General features: G+C 43.8%; 1 protein-coding gene across 1 annotated transcript; it reads left to right on the top strand.

Annotated features, from left to right (window-relative positions):
* The first annotated feature begins 725 nt into the window (after positions 1 to 725).
* On the top strand, positions 726 to 15,329 carry HTR1A (5-hydroxytryptamine receptor 1A). The gene is made up of 2 exons (XM_044240724.1): positions 726 to 2,721; positions 14,018 to 15,329. The coding sequence occupies exon 1, from the start codon at positions 726 to 728 to the stop codon at positions 1,992 to 1,994; it is 1,269 nt and encodes a 422-aa protein (XP_044096659.1). The 3' UTR covers positions 1,995 to 2,721; positions 14,018 to 15,329.
* Positions 15,330 to 15,807: the final 478 nt, after the last annotated feature.

Raw genomic sequence — 15,807 nt, forward strand, 5'->3', positions numbered from 1 at the left:
AAATTCTGAATCTCTGCCGACCAAAAGGGGCTAGAACGAAAGGACGCTGATCTAGTGGGAGAGGAGGGCGGGAACCCAGAGGAAAGAGACACTCAGGGTTGGGGAAGTGTTAGGAGGGGAGGGTTAGCGTGGGAGGGAGGGACACTCTCAGAGCTGTCGGAGCGACGCAAGGAAGGATAAGGAAAGGGGAGTGAGAAGAAAGAGGGAGATTGAAGGGGGGGGGGGAGACTTTCTAGAAAGGAGACAGGAGGAGAGAGTGGAAAAGGGATAGGGAGAGAAGCAGGAAGAGGAGAGTCAGAGTGACCTTAGAGGATGAGGCTTCTCTATTCCAGATACTTCTAAGATTGAAGACTGTTGGCTAGTGGGGAGACTCCGACTCCGGCTCCGGCAGCCAGTTGGGCAGAGGCAAAGTAAAATGGACAGTGAGAAACAGATGTTCCAGCCACCTCTCCAACGCCCAGAGGTCCCGAAGCTCTTTTCTGGCGAACTCCTTTCCCAGCTGGAGTCTCTGAGCCTGCTGGACCAAGGGAGCCCAGGGAGCGCCTGGAAGCTGCTCCTCGGAGATGCCCTCGCCTGAGCAGTAAGAACTTCTTGCTTGAGTCCCTGCATTCCCTCCACCTGAAACTCCCCAGGAGAGAGGGGTGGAAGACCCCAGGGGGAGGGGCGAGGGGGATCCTAACGTAGCACTTTCTCCCCTCCCCCTCCCCCCCGCCGGCCGCGCAGGCATGGATGTGCTCAACCCCGGACAGGGCAACAACACCACCTTGTCCGAGGGTCCCTTCGGGACACGCGGCAACGCTACTGGCATCTCCGACGTGACCTTCAGCTACCAAGTGATCACCTCACTGCTGCTGGGCACGCTCATTTTCTGCGCGGTGCTGGGCAATGCGTGCGTGGTGGCCGCCATCGCCCTGGAGCGCTCCCTGCAAAATGTGGCCAACTATCTCATCGGCTCTTTGGCTGTCACCGACCTCATGGTGTCGGTGCTGGTGCTGCCCATGGCTGCGCTCTACCAGGTGCTCAACAAATGGACTCTGGGGCAGGTCACCTGTGACCTATTCATCGCCCTCGACGTGCTGTGTTGCACCTCGTCCATCCTGCACCTGTGCGCCATTGCACTGGACAGGTACTGGGCCATCACGGACCCCATTGACTACGTGAACAAGAGGACGCCCCGGCGCGCCGCTGCGCTCATCTCGCTCACTTGGCTTATTGGCTTCCTTATCTCCATCCCGCCCATGCTGGGTTGGCGCACCCCCGAAGACCGCTCCGACCCCGACGCGTGCACGATTAGTAAGGACCACGGCTACACTATCTACTCCACCTTTGGCGCTTTCTACATCCCGCTGCTGCTCATGCTGGTTCTCTACGGGCGCATCTTCCGAGCTGCGCGCTTCCGCATCCGCAAAACAGTCAAGAAGGTGGAGAAGAAGGGAGCGGACACCCGCTTTGGGGTGTCGGCGGCCCCGCAGCCCAAGAAGAGCGTGAACGGCGATCCGGGGAGCAGAGAATGGAGGCAGGGTGTGGAGAACAAGGCAGTGGGGACTCTGTGCACCAACGGCGCGGTGAGGCAGGGTGAGGATGGCGCCGCCCTGGAGGTGATTGAAGTGCACAGGGTGGGCAACTCCAAAGAGCACCTGCCGCTGCCCAGCGAGGCGGGTGCTATCCCTTGCACCCCCGCCTCCTTCGAGAAGAAGAATGAGCGCAACGCTGAGGCCAAGCGCAAGATGGCCCTGGCCCGGGAGAGGAAAACGGTGAAGACGTTGGGCATCATCATGGGCACATTCATCCTCTGCTGGCTGCCCTTTTTCATCGTGGCCCTGGTCCTGCCCTTCTGTGAGAGCAGCTGCCACATGCCCACCCTGCTGGGAGCCATAATCAACTGGCTGGGCTACTCCAACTCTCTGCTCAACCCTGTCATTTACGCCTACTTCAACAAAGACTTCCAAAACGCTTTTAAGAAGATCATCAAGTGCAAATTCTGCCGCCGATGATGGTGGAGTAGTCGGCGAGTAGGCCCGCCCCATCCTCTCTGCCTCCTCCAGTCTTCTTGAATCAACACTTCTGATAGCTCGCTAATTTCCTCTGACTTTCTCCGCTGCTTGGGGTCCCCGCTTCCAGACCTCGTCCCTCCACTTCCGTCGCCCAATACCCCGCTCGGAGGGAGTGCGCTTTGTGCAAAGAGCCCCAGAGAGAGGTCTGAAGGGGGTGGGAAACTCCCCGCTCCGTGATAAACGATCTTGGCTCAGCCTTTGGCCTCAGAATCAGTTCTGAACTCTGCACTTGCCTCCTCCCTCTTCCGCACCCCAAATCTTCGCGGCGGAAGTTTAAGCCTAAGCCATTCAAGGCAAAAAAAAAAAAAAAAAAAAAATCTACACAGAAAAATAAACAGTACACGCAGCCACCGCGCCCACTAAACCGCTCCCACATGATCGCCCCACAGCTAGAACTTGGATTTAAGATTCAGGAATTTGCTTCATTCCCGATTTCCAAACCTGCCCCGCCATCCTACCCTAGAAACTCACTTTTCCTCCCCAGTTTCATGCCTAGGTTTGCTAGTCGGGAAAAGCTGGAAGGTCTGTTTTTCCCAGTGACTGTGGTTTTCCTGGGAATCCCCGCCCCCCCGTGTAGACTTGCAGAGTATCTCTTCCGCGCACAGCCCCTGCTCTGTCTTCCGGGACTCCAAACAAGTGGCCAGAAGCTGTCTCTTAGAGTGCACTTGTAAGTACAAGCAAGGCTGGGCCAGTGGGGGAGAGCGAGGAGGGAGTGTGGAACGATTTTTATCCGTGCTTGCCTTGGCGTCAGCACTCACCAAAGAAACTGACAATCAGTGGAAAGGGAAAACAGACTTCGGTTTGTATAGGCTCCCTGCGCGTCTGCACGTTGCGGCGCCGCGACTTACCTACCGCGGGCTGTGCGGACCAACAAGGCGTACGTGCTCAGGTCTCCCGGCCGCCTACCAGCCCGGCGCCTCCGCAGCCAGCGGCTGTGTGGCTTGCGCTCCCGGCGCGCGCGCGAGAAAGTCTACCGAACTAAAGCCATCCCTCCGTTTACGCCGAGGGGCGCGCAGAAGGGCGGATAAACCACGGGGGTTGCCGAAGCCGGAGCTAGCTCCGGCGGGATGAGCGGGACCCGGGAAGCCAAAGAGGGTGGTGTCGGGCGTTTAAGAGGGAGGAGACGTCAGTGCGCGCGGCCCCGGCTGCAGGTGGCGCTCCTCGTGGAACCCGAAAGGGCAGTTTCATCCAAAGGACGCAGACTTTCCTCCTAGATACCTCTGTCTTTTCGGATAGACTATTTCTGTTAAGCGTGTCCTAACATTAAACGGGATTTGTTCTGTAGGAAGTCCAGCACACATAGTTACCAGGACTTTGCTTTCCAAATAGGAATTCCAGGCTTCCAATGAGATGGGTCCCGATAGGCTTTGTATGTGACCTCACAGGGAGTTACTTTAAATAATAGGGCCCCAAAGACTAGTTAGGGGTGCTCTCGCTGAGGAGTTCCTGAGACTCTTGTACAGGGTTATTATGTTTGCTGCTTGGCCTGATGTGAGCCACAGGTGTAAGACAAACCAGTTTCTTGCCATTTGAATATATGGAGCACTCCAAGCTTTCTCCCCCACAAAAGTTATTCTTTCAACCTTGCCACTTCTGCTGAGAAACCAGTTAGAATCTTTACTGCCCCCAGAAGGGAAGTTATTTTGGTGCTCCTTTTGAATGTAAATTTCCATCCACAGGACTGGAATCAAGAGGTGTGTAAGTTAGATGTAGCCTCTAATTTTCTGATGACTAACGTTTGTGTTTTCCAGTAATTGCACAAAGTTATTGATTTTTCTCCTCTCTCCTTTCCACTGGACCTTTTGAATGATTGCGTCGCTGTTTTGAGAACAGTGTTGCAAAAGTTGCCAATGGAGTGTTCACTTGCGTTTAGGATTAAGAAGGTGAAAAGACAGCACTATCACCGAAGCCATTTTCTTGTTTGTCAACAGAACAAAGCCTCCATTTGGTATCTTTTTCTCTAACTGAAACTAAGAATAAGCATCATATCCAGTTAAGATATAGTAGAACTCTGGACAGTCAGTGGCTGGTTTGTTCATGCATATGTAATGGTGAATAAGGGACTAAGGTAGACTTCTTCAGTCCAAAAATTATTATTTGAAAATTCAATTTCTTTCTTTCTTTTTTTCTTTTTCTTTCTTTCTTCTTCTTCTTCTTTTTTTTTTTTTTTTTGCTTGCAATTATTTCAGTACACCTGTATGGAAAAAAATGCACTTTTCTGTGTGTCTTCCTTAATTTTAGAACAAATTATATATGTAAAATAATTCTAGCTCAAAATTTGTTTATCCAAATTATGCCTTGGCCAGCAAGTGTTATATTCAAAGTCTTGAGTCTTCCATTTATTTGTGTCTCTTACAGAACTGCATGGGAATGGCTTTTGGACATTTATTCTTCCTACTTTGGAGGAATTACATGAAAATGAGGAAGGAGCATCCAATTGGGGTATAATTGCCAAGGCAATAGAGAAATTTGGGGAATAAGTGCATAGCAGTCAGCAGCCCCTGATGCTTTTTATTTCTTTTAATCTTTGTATTAAGACAAAGTATATATATGCATCAAAATTGACCTTCACTTTTCTCTGTGACAATAAAGGACTTCATTAATGGTAATGCTACAATAAACTGATATCAGTAACACATGCATCTTTATTTTAATTGGAATTACTGTCTACTTGTCTTTATTTGTATTATTTAAAAATTAAAGTTAAAAAAATACAATCATCAGGGGAAGATTCTGTTATAAAGATCAGGGATGTGACACTTAGGGAAATAATTTAGTTTTTAGTACTGAAACTCATTCTAAATGAATGATTTCTTTAAAAAAAAAATCCTGTCTTTGAAAAGAGAAGGTCACATCTCATCACTTAGCCATGAAACCATGAATTTTCCCTGACTGACACCTATGGTTAAGACTTAGACATCTTTCTAATTAATATGGACAGGGTTGAGGACATGCAGAAGAGAAATACAGCCTCTGATGAAAGCAACAAGAAACACAACCACATCTTGTGTTTTTAAAGCAGTGGATAGTTTGATGCCCCTCCTCTGTTTTCCCCACAACTTGCAGCTAAAAGAAAATCGCCTCCCCTGGTTTCAAGTAAAGCAAGTCATTGTTTTGGTGTTTGTCACTCAATTAAAAGTGGAGGGGCATTTTCCTTTCTGTCTGGGGCTCAGTTGATAGTGGGGATCTATTACTATGTTAAAATTAATTTTTATGCTCTCTTTTCCCTGGCTGGAATCATCAGCAATGCCTCTTGTTTCCCAGGTTGTGTTTGTTAATTCCACTGCTATCTGGTATCAGAATGATGACTGCAGGGTATGCCCAGTACACCCCACAGGGAACACAGAGGTCAGGGCTATTTTGGCCCCAGAAGAGAGCTCTCTGAAGCGGCAGGCAGCCTTGTACAGACAATGTATGTATATTCATGTTCTCCCAATAATGAAGAGTAAAGACAGGGGAATGGGGAGAAGAAAAGCTGTCTAGAATTTCTCATTTGAAAACTGTTCTATTTATGTGTCCCTCACCTTGAGTAAAATGATGCCTTTGGAATAGTTGTCTTTTAGATTCTGGGATCTTCCTTCTTGGCCCTTGTTCTCTGTGCTGGCATCTATTTCTTCCAAGGGGAGAATGGCTTTTTGTTTTCTGCAGGCCTTCCCAAGTTTCTCTCAACACTCAAACTGAGAAGGAAAACAGTTATCATTCACTTCCAGTGTGCCTAACAAGCCTGGATAACAAATTAGGAGCCGCTGTGTGTCAGGCTTCATTAAATAATGTTGAAATATGGGTCTACAAATTAATATAAGATACTTTTGTCACCTTGAAGGAGTTTCCAACCCATTGGGGTGTATAAGAACAAGCTACGAAGGCTGAAGGAATACTAATGGTAGAATATTAGTATCATTCCACAGGACAAGTCACAAGAGTTTGGCTGTGTAAGAATTCAGGGGACAAAGATTTCTGTGAGCTGGGGGTGGGTAGGAAAGTTTAGGTAGGGAACAGCTGCATAAAGCATCCAGGACTGAGCTGTGGACACATGGATGGGGGTGGTATGAAAAGGCAGATATACTTTATGAGATGCCAAAGACAACTTGATCCCTTCTTCTTGTCAAGTGGGGGCATGCGATGAAATTTCTGACTGCATTGATGAATGCTGGTAGCCTGGGTTGGTTGAGGAGGTGGAGCTCTTGGAAAAAGATGCAGGTTCACGGCTTCCTATGTGTTGTATCAGAAAGGTCTGGGAAGAGAAAGAAAAGATGAACCTATAAAGTCAGAGAAATGGCAGTTGGGGTAACTAGATTAGAGGAAGAATGTTTTGACAGAGTAAGGGCACTTATGAATAGGGAGAGAACCATTAATGACTATTAATAACTATTGACAAAAGATTGATTGAGGGTAGGTACAAGACAGAATAATTCATACTTATGTAATGTTTAAGGCTTTGCCAAGTGATTTTCACACAATACACCGTTTAAATTTGGGGCAACAAATCCTTTCAGAAATGCCAATTAGAGCACCTCAGCCAAAGTAGAAGATTCCTATAGCAACGGGTAGGTATAGAAGAGAGTTCTAGAGATCATATGTGGGATCATTATAATTCCAGGTTAAAAAGCTCGAACTAGAGTTTTAGTCAGTGTAGATCACTAAGAACGAGGACAGAAGTGTTCTGTTTGGAGCTGATTTCAATGATGTGAGTGAAACAATGAAGGCCTGACTGTGGGATTCAGCAGAAGGAATGGAAGATGAGTTAGACATCAAAGAATGATCTGGCGGACCTGGTGTCTGAATAGGATAGGAGGGAGGAAGTTGAAGATGCTGAAGAAACTTGGAGTTGGGAGCAAATGACAGAAAAGGGGAAATCAAGATTAAAACAATTAATCTCCTCTGGGTCGTCGTCTTCTTTTCGTTTTGTTTTGTTTTTAGCTTAATCTGTAAATATAAAAAGGCTTTTGTTCTCTGCTAAGAGAATTTCCAGCCCAGATGGCAGGGGCCTTCTGGGAAAGTATTGATACATGTCACAGCATTTGAACAGTTTGTCATTTGGGAGAGTATGTGAGGAATGATCCTCAGAGAACAATGCTTGGATCAATACCCTGGTTGTTGATACACTTTTATTTTCTCTTTGTGGAACATACTGTATTTTGGGGAGAGCCACAGATCCAAGATACTACAGCAGGCTTTCAAGAAGGGTAACCCAACATACCATGATGGGCAGATGGGCAGTATGTTAAGGACACATGAAGCCTGGAAGACTGAGTCTGTCCAGTTGACCCAGTGGAGAGCAGAATAATCCACTTTTCTCTCTTTTTTTTTTTTTGAAGATGTTATTTATTTGTTAGAGAGAGAGAGAGTACACAAGCAGGGGAAACAGCAGGCAGAGGGGGAGGCGGGTTTCCTGCTGAGCAAGGAGCTGGATGTGGGACTCTATCCCAGGACTCTGGGATCATGACCTATGCTGAAGGCTTAATGGATGCTTAATTGATTGAGCCACCCAGGTGTCCCAATCCACTTTCCTCTTCAAGTCCAGTTATCAAGAACCATGGCAGGGGTGCCTGGGTGGCTCAGTGGGTTAAGCCGCTGCCTTCGGCTCAGGTCATGATCTCAGGGTCCTGGGATCGAGTCCCGCATCGGGCTCTCTGCTCAGCAGGGAGCCTGCTTCCTCCTCTCTCTCTCTCTCTGCCTGCCTTTCTGCCTGCTTGTGATCTCTCTCTGTCGAATAAATAAATAAAATCTTAAAAAAAAAAAAAAAAAGAACCATGGCAGACCTGTTTGATCCTGAAACATCCTGAAACCAGATATTCCTAGGAAATCTAGATCCAGGAGGTTAGAGTATAAAGTGACTTACTTCTCTTTTCCATCTCACTGTGCTTTGTGGCAGTGGCAGGGATGGGGGAATAAGTTGGGTCCCCAGACACTTCAGTAAATGATCCAGTCATTTCTATGAGGCCTATCTGTAACACTGCACAATTGTCCAGCTTTTGGCAAGTTCTGCAGGGCAGATTTCAAGGAGATGTCTTACACTGGCAATTGGTTGTTCCGATGTGTCTCCCTTGTATTCAAGTTTGAAGAAAGAGGGGGAAAGAGGCTGGCTGGGAGGAGGAACAGGGAAGGAGTAGACCATAGGACTCACCTATCTTACAGGTTGTATAGCTGTGGAGATGGAGGAGGAAGTGTTTTGAAACTTGGATGAGAAGCATTTTATGAAATCTAGTATGCTTCACCGTTTCTGGGAATAATTAGGGTGACGTTATGAGAACCAGTAAGAGAGAAAGCAGTAGTGGAAGCTGATTGTAACTTGAACAGAACAGGAGAGACAGAACTCCAGTTGCAAATATTCACAATGTGGGTTCTTGCAAGCAGATGTTGCACTGTAAGGATTTGCAATGGAGAAGGGGCAGTTTCTGGGACAGCCTCTTGTTCAGTAATAGTGGGCAGATGATTCATTCATTCGTTCAACTAATATTTCAGGACTACCGGGGCACCTGGGTGGCTCAGTGGGTTAAAGCCTCTGCCTTCGGCTGAGGTCATGATCGCAGGGTCCTGGGATTGAGCCCCGCATCGGGCTCTCTGCTCAGCAGGGAGCCTGCTTCCCCTCACCCCCGTCTGCCTCTCTGCCTACTTGTGATCTCTGTCTGTCAAATAAATAAATAAATAAAATCTTAAAAAAAAAAATTTCAGGACTATCTGTGGGCCCGACACTGTTCCACGTGCTTCAAAGACAACAGTGAACCAAGCAGATGAAGTGTCTGTGGTAGTAACCACAGTTACTGCCCTCCATGTGTGCACTTTTTTTTTTTTTGCGATGTGACTTTTGGCTTCTCCTACAAAGGTCTGGAGGCTTTCTCGCTGGGCTGGCCTTGTGACTTGCTTTAACCAATAAAACATGCCAGATTGATGTGACCATGCAGCGTATGAGGCCTTGCACTTTTCCACATGCTCCTTCAGAATTCTGCACAACCACCAGGTAAACAAGCCTGGGCTCACTTGCTGGAGACCACCAGAAGATTCATCCTAGCCAGGGCCATTATGGATGAGCCAGACCTCAAGTGACTCAGATGCTGACTACAGATGCAAAAGTGAGCACAGCTAACTCCAGAGAAGCCTCCCACCTTCATTTATTACCAAATTGTCAAAGCACAGACTTGTGAACAAAATAGATGGTTGTTATTTTAAGGCACTAAAATTTGAAGGTCATTTGTCATGCTGAAAAGGCTAGCCAATACAGTCTCATGCCTTAAGAAGTTTACATTCCAGAGAAGGAAAGAAAAAATTAACAACCCCCCCCCACATACTGATATATCAGATGGTGATCAGCATTATGGGGAAAAAAGTATATGATATATAGCATGTCCTGAGATGGAGGGAAGAGTGTTCCTATTTTTAAAAGAATTTTATTTATTTATTTGACAGAGAATGAGCAAGTGCACAAGCAGGGGAGCAGCAGGCAGAGGGAGAGGGAGAAGCAGGCTCCCTACTGAGAAAGGAGTCCTATGCAGGGCTCTATTCCAGGAACCTGGGATCATACCTGAGCTAAAGGCAGACACTTAACTGACTGAGCCACCCTGGCACCACTAGTGTTCCTATTTTTTATAGGATGCTCAAGGAAGGGCCCACAGATAAAGTAACATTTAAGTAGACGTCTTGAAAAAGTTACCAGAGGTTGAGGGTTGGTGAAAATGAGCACTTGAAGAAATAAATCTTAAATCTGATACAATTTACTATGAAATCTATAAAGGGTAAATTTCCAGGGTATAAAGGGTAAATACCAGGAAATTGAAGATTTAAGGATTTGTGTGCTCAAATTCTAGAATTTTCTCAGTTCTTGACAGCAGACTCATTTAGGTTGAAAATATTTGTATTTAGCCTGTTTGGGGTGAGGTCATGTGAAGCCCTGAAAGGGGTCTTACTAGTGTCATATAGTCCTATAATCCCCAGACTCTGGCATATACTGTACATAGTGGAAACAAACAAACAAACAAACAAAAGAATTAGCTTGGCAAGCCAAGTCACGCCGAATTTAACATCCTACTCTGCTACCACTGACATCTTGCTATGTTGTATATTAGTTTTATTTTGAAAACAGATCTATTGAGATATAATTCACATTCTTTTCATTAACCCACTAAACCCACCAAGGGGTTTAGTGCATTCACAGAGTTGGGCAGCCATACTGCAATCCATTTTAGAGTTTTTTTTTAAATTTTTTTAAAAGATCTTATTTATTTACTTGACAGATAGAGATCACAAGTAGGCAGAGAGGCAGGCAGAGAGAGAGAAGGAAGCAGGCTCCCTGCTGAGCAGAGAGCCGGATGTGGGGCTCCATCCCAGGACCTTGGGATCATGACCTGAGCCAAAGGCAGAGGCTTTAACCCACTGAGCCACTCAGGTGCCCTCATTTTAGAGTATTTTTATTATTCCCCCAAGTAAGTGCCAATCTGTTAACAGGTGCTCCTTATTTCCCACTAAACCCAGAACCCCAGGCAACTACTAATCTACTTTCTGTCTCTGACTTTGCCCATTAAGAACATTTCATATAATATATAGTCTTTTGTAAAGGGCTTATTTTACTTAGCATAATGTTTTAAAGGTTATCCATGTTATGTTAGGTATATTTAGATATTTTAGGTACTTTTACATATATGAAATATATATATTATATATATTTTAGGTATATTTATATATATAAAATATATGCAAAAATGTATATATAGATGTATTAGGTATATTTATATAGCCAAATAATATTTAATTTTATAGCTTTACTACATTTTATTAATTCATCCATTAATGAACATTTGGGTTGTTTGCACTTTTTGGCTATTATGGATAATGCTGTTGTGAACATTTGTGTACAAATTCCTGCGTGGGAATGTTTTCATAATCTTGGATATAAAGCAAGGAGTAGAATTGCTGAGTCATGTGCCAGCCATATGTTTAAGATTTTAAGGAACTTAAAAAATGTTTTCCAAAGTGGCTGCAACTTTCTGCTTTTCTGCATTCCTACCAACTATGTAAAAGGGTCCCTTCCAATGTCTCCTTGCCAGGACTTGTTATTATCTGTGTTTTGATGGTAGCCATCTTAGTTTGTCGGTGGTGCTCTCTCTTTGTGGTTTTTGTTTGCCTTTCTCTAATAACCATTGATATTGAGCATCTTTTCATGTGCTTGTTGACTATTTGCATATCCTATCTAGAGAAATAGCTATTCAAGTTCTTTTCTCACTTTTAAACTCAGATGGTCTTGTTGTTATTGGGTTGTGGAAGTTTTTTCTCTATGCCGGATGCTAGAATCTTACCAGAAGATGGTCATGTTGGGAAAGCACTCAGGCTTTCACGGTTTTGTATGTTGTTCACTCTGGGTTTTTTATAGCTGTGCTTTATCAGGTTGAGGAAATTTCCTTATTTTCCTACTTTGTTGAGTGTTTTTATCAGATGCTTTTTCTTGATCAATTAAGATGATTATGTGCATTTTTTTGCTTTATTCCATTGATATGGTGTATTACACTAATTTGTTTTCAGGTGTGAAACCAACCTTAGATTCTTGGACTAAATCTCACTTAGTCATGATCTATAATTCTTTTTATATGTTGCTGGAATGGATTTGCTAGTATTTTTGAGGGTTTTATATCTATATTTATATGGGATATCGGTCTATAGTTTTCTGTTTCTGTTATAGCTCTGTCCAGTTTTGATACCACATTGCAAATGTGTAATGATGTCCTATTTATGAACATGCACAGGTTGTTTAAGGTTTAGGAGGGATTGACCATGCATGGAGGTGTAAGAAACATCCTAATGAATTTTAGTTACTGTAAAGGATCTGAGTGGGTCACCACAATTCTAGAAACAACCAGATAATCATTGATGACGTTAACATTAGTGTTCATGCTTTCTTTTGGTTGTAAAAACATCTTATTATGGTTTAATAATGTATCAGAGCACACTTGTGGTCGTCAATATTTAAAACCTTTTCTTCCTAAGTACATAGCTAAACTACATTTTCCAGTCTTCTTTGTAGGGTGTGACTATCAGGATGGGTCAGGCTAATAAAATATGTTCAGACTGATATCACCACTTTGAGGTTTGACTGTAAAGAACTCCCGAATGATCTTCTTTTCTCATTTGGTAGGTAAATGAAGAGGACTCCCTGGTCAGAGAGGAGTATGAGGTCGCATTTGTAAAGAGCTGGATCTCTAATTCTCTAGGTAGATCAGTCTCCCCAATCCCCCTCTCCACCAACCAGGCTTTGACTCTGATACTAACAGAAATGAAAGCTGAGTTTAATTTAATTAAACTAAGGTTATTTTTAGGTTGTTTGTGCAGAAGTTAGTATGTTCTGATCAATGTATCAAAATAAAATATAAACTATCCCATCAGTGAGGCTGCACTAGATAAATGAGGTGACTACCAGCTGCTCTTCATTTTGGTCAAGGTCATGAACCTGCTGGGAAGAGATGAACTTAGGCCAAGATGTCACATCTTCCTTGTATATTCTGAACAATACTGGGCAGCCAGGAGGAAGCCTTGTGCCCATCACTGATGCCTTAGTTCAGAGACTTAGTTTTGCTCTGGCTTTAGTTTTATAGAGTGCGTTCACAACAATGCCCCTGAGCCACATCTTTGGGTCTTTGGGAAAATTATAAAATAGACACAATTGATTTTCAATGGCTTTTGCTTTCTTTGAGGTCTCCTTTTCTTTCGTTATGCTTTCCCCATTAGGCTCTCAAAATCTGCACTACATGTCTCCCTAAGGAAGTTTCTGACTTGCAAATTTTATTTCCCATTCTTTCAATTTTGGATTATGCTAAAGGTTGTGGAGGAACAAGCCAGACCAGAAGCAGACAGAAAGTTGACTAAGTTGACTGGAATCATGAGATACAATGATGACTTTCCTTTTTCATTTGGACAATTGAAATGGGGACTATAGAATGAATACCTTGTGATTTGGTGTATTACCATGGGTATTACATGTATAATTTGTCCCAAGGGAAATGAAATTATCTGTACCATGCTTTTCCAATGACAGTCTTCCAAGCTCGTGTGTTCATACATGTAAGTAGATAACAATAAGACGACAAATGGCCAAGGAACTTTCCTATATTACTACATGAGATTATTTAAGAATTCTCTAGCAGGGGCACCTGGGTGGCTCAGTGGGTTAAAGCCTCTGCCTTCAGCTCGGGTCATGATCCCAGGGTCCTGGGATCGAGTCCCGCATCAGCCTCTCTGCTCAGTGGGGAGCCTGCTTCCTCCTCTCTCTCTACCTGCCTCTCTGCCTACTTGTGATCTGTCTGCCAAATAAATAAATAAAAATCTTAAAAATAAAAAAAGAATTCTCTAGCATATTTAGATGGCTACTGCAGTAGAATAGCTTAGATGAGTATAATGGAGGAAGGACTGAAACAGTAATGATTAATAACACAGAGCTGCAAAGAAAGCGCTGAGAGGCCTGGGAGATGGGCTGAGTGTGAAAAATGGTGTTGGAGAGGAACCCACATTGGGAGATGGGGGAAGATTGGAATAGACTAGAAATAGGGAATTGAAGAACAGAAGGTGCTACTTTGGGAGGGAAGAAACAGGCCTTTGATAAATGTCCAGGATTCAATTTTAGTCTTTTTTTTTTTTTTTAAGGTTTTGTTCATTATTTGAGAGAGGGATAGAGAAGACAGAGCCCACGAGTGGGGGGCGGGGAGGCAGAGGGAGAAACAGACTTCCCGCTGAGCAGGGAGCCCAATGAGTGGCTCCATCCTAGGACCCTGGGATCATGACCCGAGCTGAAGGCAGATGCTTACCTGACTGAGCCACTCAGATGTCCTAATTTTAGTCTTAAAAGGAAAGAAAGCAGCTCTGGGGTAAGAGGTGTGGGGACACAGAGAGGTGGTGCAGGCATTGCATGAGGAATGCTAGCTAACATAATAGGCTGTGCTGTGCTGTCATGAGAGACATAAACATGTCTTTTTTTTTTTCAGATGAAAGGAGCCCCAAGTATGTCTCTAGAGACTGGGAAAATGGAAGCAACAAAGAAGAAAGATTGAAGGCAGGAAGAACTGAAGATTCTTGTGAATGAGGGGGTCACTGAAGGAGCGAGGTCTTAAAGAAGGCAAGAGGTTGAAGAATTGAGATCTGAGGTGGAGACTTTCTGTGAGACAGGAGATGAAGGGACACATATGAAGAGGTAGAGAGAATCCAGCTTTGGGAAGAAAGGAGGCTATTGTATGAGGATCAACCTGTCAGTGATTTCATTCGAGAGTTATGTGCCACAGGGCATATTGATGCCACAGGTCAGTTGATGCCGCAGGTCAACAGTTAAAATGAAAGCACACTTGTGCTGGAGAATCTGCTACCTGGGAACCAAATGAAATTGCATGGAATTGGAAGCTGTAAGTGGTACCTGCTGAGAGTAGCCTTGGAGTTTGAGCTGCCTTTACACTAGTCTATATATGACCTCTTTTTTGGTCTCTTCTGGCCTGGCTTCCTCCATCACCACCTTTGGCATGGTTTGAAATCAAGAGAATGGGAAATCAAACATAAGGGTCCCTTCAAGGTCTGGCGGTTGCTCTGATTTCCTCCACTTCACCATTGCCTCTAAGAATATGTAGAATCCTTCACTATTGAAGCTTTGACAAACAGGAGAGAATTTATGCCTGATAATTTTTTTATTCAAGAAGTAAGATAACAAGTGATAGGAGTGAGGGCAATGATGTCAGCAAGGTAAATAAAGTCTAGAATAGTTAATACAGCTAAAATTATACTAGCGATTTTAGAACAGGTATTCTTAAACTGTCAAGCAGCTCAGTTTTTGAGTTATCTGCTGATACTAGACGTCTAGCTTTGTACTAAACCAGATCCATGTGAATGGCTAACTCCTAGCTTATTTTGTGGTTCTTTCCCAGCTCTCCCTGGTTGCCAAACCCTATTGCTCTACCTCTAGGTCTCTCATATATGCTCTTCCTATTTTTTTTTTTTAATTTCCCACATTCCAATTTTAGGTTTTAGTTCATGCCTTTAATTCATGATTGCATGATTGTTCCAGCTTCCTATATTACCTTATATTCCATCTTTTTACTCACTTCTCCTTTTACTCAGTCTTGTGTACCACTATTAAATTAACATCTTATGGCAAAAGATTCCCCATATTCAAGTGTACTTCTCACAATATAACCAATTCCTCCTAACCTCATGCTGAGATTAAACAGGATAATATCTGGAGATATTTAGAATAACTCTTTTTTTTAAAAAAGATTTTACTTATTTATTTGACAGAGATCACAAGTAGGCAGAGAGGCAGGCAGAGAGAGAGAGGAGGAAGCAGGTTCCCCACTGAACAGAAAGCCTGATGCGGGGCTCGATCCCAGGACCCTGAGATCATGACCTGAGCCGAAGGCAGAGACTGAGCCACCCAGGCACCCAGAAAAACTCTTTTCTATAGTACCTACTTAACAAATGTTACTGGACTTTTACTCAAGGCAAAACATGTGATTGGGTTGTTCATTGTTTTGCAGGTAGAGAATAAGGGGAAAAATTATATCTAGTATTAGATTTCATACTTCTGTTTTTTTAAATTGTATGAAACAGAAGACAGTTAAGTAGAAGTCCGACTTATCCAGCTGTTTCTAATGACTTTTTCAAATGTGTGAGGGAGAAGTAAGAGGACATTTATAAACTATTATGATTCATAAAATAGAGCTTTTATTTTAAAGGAATAAGATAATTAAGATTTATGAATGAACTTATTAACTGGTAAAATACCAGAAAAATG

This window comes from Neovison vison, chromosome 1, assembly GCF_020171115.1.
Source record: "Neovison vison isolate M4711 chromosome 1, ASM_NN_V1, whole genome shotgun sequence".
Taxonomy (NCBI): domain Eukaryota; kingdom Metazoa; phylum Chordata; class Mammalia; order Carnivora; family Mustelidae; genus Neogale; species Neogale vison.